Genomic DNA, 7,753 nt, shown 5'->3' with positions numbered 1-7,753 from the left:
AGAACCACAAAACTGGTACTCACCGAGGCTCTGGTGCCAGGTCAGCTGATGCCCTCTGGATTCCATCTGCAGCACGGACCTTGAGAGCACGACGCAGTAACGAAGCACTACGTGTCGCAAACTCCACCTGTGAGCTGGCTCTCCTTCGCAGAAATAATCAGATCCATTTGATTTTGGTGATGGCTACTGGACTTCGAACAAGAGTAAGGTCTGTCACCTACCCGCAGAACGAACGCAGCGCAGGCTGTGGCTGCCCACGGAACCCCTCTGCCCTGCCACGCCGAGACACCTCTGAACTCAGTTGCGCAGATCTCGGACTGCGATTTTCAAAAGTTACCTACTGGTGCTGAATTGCGTGAGCCTTACAGATGAAAAATGCTTTGAGCTTGTGCTTGGGTGGGGACCCTGAGCGAAGAGACAGGATGCACTAAGCAGCATCAAGGGGGCTGCACACTTCAGCTTTTATCCTTTTCTTCACTGTAAATTAAAGACATCTTCCGAGGTTTAACTTAGACTGGCAATTTAAGGAAGTAAATTGCACGTTCACAAAAGAAAATACAAAAGAACTTGCATAACTGAGCAAATGCTTCCTTTTCCCCTTCGCTCCTTTTAGGTCCTTTCTCTCAAAGCAAAGGCACCTACCTGAGAGCACAGCTCAAGAGCAGAATACCGGGTACGTGCAAATTAAACCAGAGATTGATTTGGCACTCAGAACAGAATGATGCAATGTCAATGTCTGACCTAACAAGTTTGGCACCAAACTTTAGCAAAAGATCAATAAATGGGTGAAGTAGTCTGAAGAGAAGGCACATGTCTATGATTTCTGAAAGGAGTAAGAGAAAACATTCAAAATTTTCATATTTGCATTCTTTGAGAAAACTGGAAGCTCTCTCTACAGATCGTCTCCTTGCAAAGCACCATGAGCAAACCCTGCTTATTCAAATCTTTGTATTAAAAAGTGCTGCAAAAACCAACCTTGTTTCCAGAGATTCTTCCCCACTGCAAACCACTGCCTTTCATACGCACAGCTCGTTACAGTAGAATTGAACAAATCAGAATGGGAAGAGGATGAGCCTTTAAGACAAATGATCTCAGTTTAAGTCACAGGAATAGAAATATTACAGAACAGACTAGTTTCCACTGCCAAAGCTGCTCAAGCTCCTAGGCAGTTCAGGTATTATTATTGTATTGTAAATAGTAAAATTGTAGTTAAGTCTTAAAAGCCTACAAATAGAAACAATACATAGAGCTAACATTCTCCATTTTCTAGTAATTGATCCAATATTTTCTTCGAATTTTTTTCTAATTCCTTTTTAAAGCAAAATCATCCACTTAGAATTAGATACCAAACGATGCACTTTTAAGTATGGTTCTGTCCACTGATGTGCCATTAGTGGAAAGATAAACCAGATGGCAAACTCAATAAAAAGGAGCCAGTTCAATACAGACAGATGAATGCCTAAAAACAACATTCGCTCCATTATTGCTTTTGAATTAGTTGTCATGGCATTAGAAATGGATACCACGGTCAGCCTCGCACCTCCACCCTGTCCGCTTCTCCACAGCCTCTGTCCAAAGCAAAGATCTCACGCTGGTATCGAGAAACACCCTCCTCCTTGCAGCACTAGACTATTTCCACCAAACCGGCGGTGTACACGTGCGTGGAATCTACGCCTGTTGTAAAATCAAGTGCACCAAGTAGGAAAAGACTGATCTTCAGTCTCAAAATCCAGTTTTAGAATACTAAAGTTGAGAAAATTTTAATCCTGTACTACTCCTGCAGTTTAGAATTCATCATCATGAGCCAGAGGACCATCCACTTCGTGTGTATCTTCTCTTGGTACAACTGAAACTGCCATGGAAAACAAGTTGGTATTTGTTAGATTTACGGAGTAAAGCAGCAAGTTTCTCTTTCCCTTGGCAATGTCCGTTAGCACGGAACACTATTTGCCGAACAAACGGAAAAGAGCAAGGGATGTAACTTCAGAATAGCCCTGGAAAAGCTGAGTTGTTTTGTCAGACTCTGAATTTTTTCTCCTCCTACTCACGTTCACATTTTCAGAACCTATTAAGTTGAAATTGGTTAAAATCCAGCAAAACAAAAACCTTAGAATGTCACACTGCAGTTGCAGTACATTTCTCTTTTTAATAGAGCATATAAAATGAAAGTTTACAATGAGATTAGTAAACTGTAAATCAGCACTTTTATTCAGTCTGGTTTCTGAGCTATTAATCCCTAATACAGAAACAAAACGCTGATGCATTGGTCTAGGACCTCTCCAGATAACAGTTAACAGTTCAAATCCACTCTGATGACACGGAAAGTGAATTTCATCGAATCACCTGAGTCCCTTCTAGACACGTCACATCGCACAATAACTCAGCATTCACAGAGCTCACAGTCTTAACTCTCGAGGGGAAAAAAAAAAAAATTACCTTCTGGCTTCAGCAAGCTGCAGTTATAGAAAACAAGTGAAAGTTTGCTCAAATAATTGCAGGCAAGTACTTAATCAGCTTTGTCAGTAGTATTTTGGGTGAAGCACCCCATTATCGTGGTGCATCAACACAGCAGCCCCCTCCACGGCTCCTCTGGGATGCACTGAGTCAGACTCTTTTGCATCATTAGCACTGACAACATCAGAACGCAGCCTCGGATCTTCAGCGGAGCAGTAAAAACACAGACCACCACAGGCAATTAATTTTAAAGAATTTTAATACAAACTTAATATAAACTATTTCAGTCCCTCTTAACATGTAAGACACTGACTCAAAATACTTTTATACCTTTTTTCAAGTATTGCACAATGTAGGTACAAAATTAATATTTACGATTACATTTTCTTCCATAATATATAGCAAAAATCTTTAAACTTTTAACAGAAAATACAATTTGTGTTTCTTTTGAAAAAAGCAAATATTTCGTACATTTTAATTCCACCACTAAGGAATATTCTGTACACAACTTTTTATTTTTTTTTTTTAGAATTGATGTCTTTAAGATGGATATCTTACAATTTCAGTAAAAAAAATACAACATGAAGCTGCTGCAGCTGTCACAGATCACTGTAGTAAAAAGATATAAATGCCATACCATGTTGTAGAAACAATATATATACTCTGATATTTTACAAACTTTGTACTAAATTAAATTATACAATTAGAAAAAGACCAATAAATCCACCTATTACTGCCAATTTTTAAATATATATATACATATATGTTTGTGGACATATATATATACACACATAAAAAAATCAGCCACGTCCTTGCTATATCTTAAATACTGTAAGAGGCCATATTCTGAGAGTATATTTTCGTAATGTACAGTCAGTATAAAATAATTTTGTGCTTGGTTGGCAAATGAAAAAATGATGCATGTCGTATTTATCTAACCAAGCTTGAATGTATTCATACTACAAGCCTTAAAAAAAATCTCAAGAGGTGGAAAAAAAGATACACCCTTGGGTACGTGCATTTTAACTTGTACAATAGTATTTACTCGTATTTCACGTTCGGTTTATTTTTAGTTAGCCATAACTGGCTGGAATTGCTGGTTAGAATACTGCATGTTGTTTAAACTAAAATTCAAGCCATCCACAAAAGACTTCTCATTTAGACCTCCGTAGGCTGCAAACATATCAAAGGCATTACTGTACTGGAGAGGACTGAGGTTAAGGGGGCTGTCACCAGGAAAGATGCTACTGGTACTACCTTGACCCTGCATGTTGGGGAAAATGAACTCCTTTGCGTTAGGAGAAAGGGCAGAAGTCTTCTGCTGTTGTTGCTGCTGCTGCTGACTGCCTAAGCCAAGGCCGTAGAGAGAGTGCATGGAGGAGGAAAGGGCTTTCTGCTTCAACAGGTCATTGACATTCAAGCCAAGGTTGGTGGGAGATGTGCGGGCGACCTTGTTGCTACGGCCGCTATTCTTCATTTTGGTCGAGCCAAACTTGGTGGCAGCAAATGTGGCAGTGGTGAAGGTTAAAGGCTGAGTGGAGCGGGGCATGAAAGTTGGGCTCACAGCAGCAGAGTGACCAAAGGGAGGAGAAGGAGAACTAGACACTGAAGATGCTGGGTCACTAATTGGCATGAACACCTGGGCCTCTGGGTTAAAGCTGTTCTTGATTTCCTTATCCAACTCACATCCATTTTCATTATCATCCACATAAAGCACTTTCACTGGTCCCTTTTCACCGATTTGGTATGAAACCTCAAATGGGTCAATCCAAACACTAAGATCCTGAGGCAAGTTGCCACGAACATCATCAATGTCCAAACCACTCTCTTTGGATGCTTGTTCTATGACCGGGTCCACTTTCTCCCCTATATGTATACATCTAAACCCTGATCCTTTGTATGGCTTTTCTGGATACCAGTGCCCTTCATACTTCTTCTTAAGAAGTCTTTCAAGCTCTTCACCAAAAATGTTGACACGTCGTCTGGGAAGCTTATTGTACAAATATGAAATAATAAAATTGAGTGCTACTTGGATTTCAAGCTGCATAGCTGCTATGCCACAAAGTTATAAGTCTGTTTCAAAACCCGAAGAAGAAGAAAGTGTTCAAGATGCCACAGGGAAACAAAATTTCATTCAAAGTGCTGATTCGAGTCGGTTATTATCCTTCACCTTGAGTGCTCTTGTTCCTTTAAGAAAAAACAAAAGCAAACACATCCAAATAAGGAAAGCATAAGATCAAGCTCCAAGGCCTATTCTTTCAGCTTCACTTTCTGCATAAAAGAGGTTACTTTTCAAGTCAAAGAACGTGCATCCTGCCTGCAGAAGGCGAGGATGTCAACTACATCCAGTAGGTCTTACAAACAATGCTGCAGAAGATGCGCTAGGCATGTGTTTACATATACAGCACGGGGCACAGCAAAATCACATGAGCTCGCCTTTCAGTTATTCACAAAGCAGCAAGGATCATTTTTAAGACATCACAGAACTGCCAGGCCTGTCAAGGGTTCGATTACCAACCCGTATTTGGATGATTTATAGTCCTCAGCTGCAAAATTTAGCACCAGACCATGAGTTTAGCTTGAAAGGTCTTAGTCCAAGGGTCATTTATCATTTGAAAGTTTGCAAGGATATTGGTTGCACCGTAAGCTACAGGATTATAAAAATGTTAACAGTTGCTTTAGAAAATTTCACACAAGGAACTAAAGTTATGCAATATTTATTTTAAGCCCAAGCAAATCACCCGCATAAACGACGTGCTGGTGAAATTATGCTAACTGAAGAGAAAATGTCCGCTGCACATACACAAGGATTCTTCCTCAGAATAGCTGAGGTGGTAGTGCAGTCAACACGTACAGAACAGACTCATCCTTCTGTCATAAGGGTGGCAATGACGGTGAAATTATTACAATAAATTAATTCACAAGTTCACCCCTTCCTACAAATTATTCTACATTATCACATTTAATATAAAAACAGATATTAAATTCATATATCACAGTCTGTAGTCCAGATTTCAAAAAGTTACTAGAGCCAACAGGGTATCTGATAGCCTCAAAAGCGATTGCTTTTCTCCTTCTCCACGACTCCATTTTATATTTAATATAAAATATGGTTGCCACTCCTTCACAAAGGACAAAAGGGAAATTAGCCATCTGAAGTTAAAGAAGGGGCAACAATCAAGTATTAGCACATGTACTGCTATAACAAAAATTCTGCAGTACCTTAGCATAAAGGTACTCATCCACAAGAGACACCTTTGTTCAAAAAGTTCCAATGAAATGAAATCCGTATTTTTTGGCTCAAGTTAAACGCCCAACAAGAATTTCAATTAACAGTGTGTTTTTCTGCACTGCATCACTAGGAACAAAATTCAGCGTAGCTGTCACTGAAGATTGGAGAAATCAAAGTCAGTACCAAAATCCTCTAACAATGTGAATACAATGGTTTTTTATTTCTTGCTCCAAATAATCTCCTTTTAAAGTCTGGAACCCTGTTTCCAAGCCACTCGTGTTCTCCCCAACATGGTATTGGAATAGTTTGAAAGCTTGTATGATAAGGCGACCTTTAAACGTTTGCTGGATCAGCACTGGGTGGGGATAGGAAAAGATCAAGGGCAAACAGAAGATATTTACAAAAGGGACACAATCAGTACAGAAAAGCTGATTGGGTGGTTAAAAGGGGCATTTAAAAATGATGTATTAATCCATCTGTTTTGTTTCCCTTCCTCCATGTCCTTTAGGAATTAAATGATCCTTTCAAGGTGCACCGAGCAGACGCTATAAATTTTTCTAAGCCCCAAAACTGATCCACGGTACAAGCAGCTGATCAAACAAATCAGCTTGATCATTCCCAGCTTTTTAATTTTTTTTTTTTTTTAAATTAAAGAGGACAATATTTCTCCGGGATCGAAGCCCATTAACTGCTCCGGCGGCAGAGCCCCGGCGCTGGGGCTGAGGGCAGGAGCCTTAAGCAGTGTGGGCAGTTACATAACCAGGCAGTCGGGTCTCATTAGATTTCTGCTCACGGCCCCGGGAGCTCCGGCAACAGCAGGAGGAGGAGGAGGAGGAAGAGCAGCATTTTCTGAGCCCGTAAGAAAGAAAATGAAGAAGAGGAAGGGAGACGGCTGGAAGCGGGGCGGGGGGGAGGCAAGGCCCCTCTCCTCAGCACACAAGCCGGCACCGCGGGCCGGCGACACCCGTCTCGGCCCCCCCGCTGGGGCAGGGTCCGGCAGGACGGCTGCCAGGGCTGCCCGGAGAGGCCCAGCGCAAACAGCAGCAATTAGTCAGCCGGCAATGCGCACCCCTCCCAGCCCAGCGCGTCGAGGGGCCGCCTTGGGAGGGACCCTCTCGCAGCCCGGCTCCCCGGGCAGCACTCCCTCCCTGAGGGGCTGCCGGCGGCCCCCGCGCCCGTCTTCCCACCGCAGCTGCCCCGGCTCCTGCATCGCTGCGTCCCCCACGGCACCCCGGTCCTTCTCCTCCCCGCGGGGCCGTGCCCGCCTCAGGCTTCGTCACCGCGGGGACGTGACCGCCTCGGCACCCCGGGCCGCCCGCCTCACGGCCGGGCCGCGTACCCCTCGGCCGCCCCCGCCTCAGGGGCCGGGGCCGCCTCAGCCGCCAGGGCCGGGCGATCGCTGCCTCAGCGGCCGGCGCCGCGCCCGCCTCAGGTGCCGGGCGGCGGCTGCCTCAGCCCCTCGCTCGCCTCACGCCCGGCACCGGGCGGCGGCTGCCTCAGCCCCCCCGCCTCGGCGCCTGCCTTCGGCCTGGGCCTCCCCAGCGCACACCCCCGCGCCGGCCGGGGCCGTCCCCCCGCCCTCAGCGAGCGGTACTCACCCGGGGGGTGTGCGGGGGGTAGTGCAAGCAATCCCGGCGGGGGTGTGAGTGCAGGGCGGGGGCGGCTCAGCACCCGACCCCCATCTCCGCGAGCCGGCTCCCTCGGCGAGGATGGGAGGGGAAAGGAAAGAGAAAAAAAAAAAAGGGAGGGGGGAGGGTCGGAAAAAAAAAAAGGGGGGGGGAGGGAAAGGGGGGGAGGGCTGCGCTGCTCACACCCCCAGGACGGGCGCGCTCGGCCGCCGCAGCTGCGCTCCTTCTGCTCCTGCCCCGCCGCGCGCCGCGCCCCTATATATCGCCTTCCTTGCCCCGCCCCCTCGCCGCGCCCCGCCCGGCCACGCCCACCGACCCCGCCCTCCAGTGGCTGGTGCCTTGCCTGGCCCCGCCCCTCACCGCCAGGCCCCGCCCCCCTCGCGAGGCCTGCGTTTGCCTCCCCTTCCCCCACCCCGGCGTGGAGGGGTCGCTCTCTACG

The 7,753-nt window shown here is 45.8% G+C and overlaps 1 protein-coding gene across 2 annotated transcripts; it reads right to left on the bottom strand.

The window, feature by feature from the left end:
• Positions 1 to 2,695: 2,695 nt before the first annotated feature.
• TOB1 (transducer of ERBB2, 1) lies at positions 2,696 to 7,442 on the bottom strand. 2 transcript variants are annotated; one of them, XM_086623960.1, is made up of 2 exons: positions 7,285 to 7,442; positions 2,696 to 4,641 (listed from the first exon to the last, which is right to left on the bottom strand). In XM_086623960.1, the coding sequence occupies exon 2, from the start codon at positions 4,499 to 4,501 to the stop codon at positions 3,524 to 3,526; it is 978 nt and encodes a 325-aa protein (XP_086480086.1). In that variant the 5' UTR covers positions 4,502 to 4,641; positions 7,285 to 7,442; the 3' UTR covers positions 2,696 to 3,523. The 2 variants fall into 2 exon arrangements, with proteins under 2 accessions (XP_086480086.1, XP_086480087.1); XM_086623961.1 differs by lacking the exon at positions 7,285 to 7,442 and adding an exon at positions 5,677 to 6,568.
• Positions 7,443 to 7,753: the final 311 nt, after the last annotated feature.

Source organism: Tauraco erythrolophus, chromosome 20 (genome assembly GCF_009769465.1).
Source record: "Tauraco erythrolophus isolate bTauEry1 chromosome 20, bTauEry1.pri, whole genome shotgun sequence".
Lineage (NCBI taxonomy): Eukaryota > Metazoa > Chordata > Aves > Musophagiformes > Musophagidae > Tauraco > Tauraco erythrolophus.
This window is presented reverse-complemented; position numbering and strand designations above follow the sequence as displayed.

Bases quoted from the DNA above. Each gene is read 5' to 3' on its own strand.
- TOB1 (XM_086623960.1), bottom strand. From the start codon at position 4,501: ATGCAGCTTGAAATCCAAGTAGCACTCAATTTTATTATTTCATATTTG.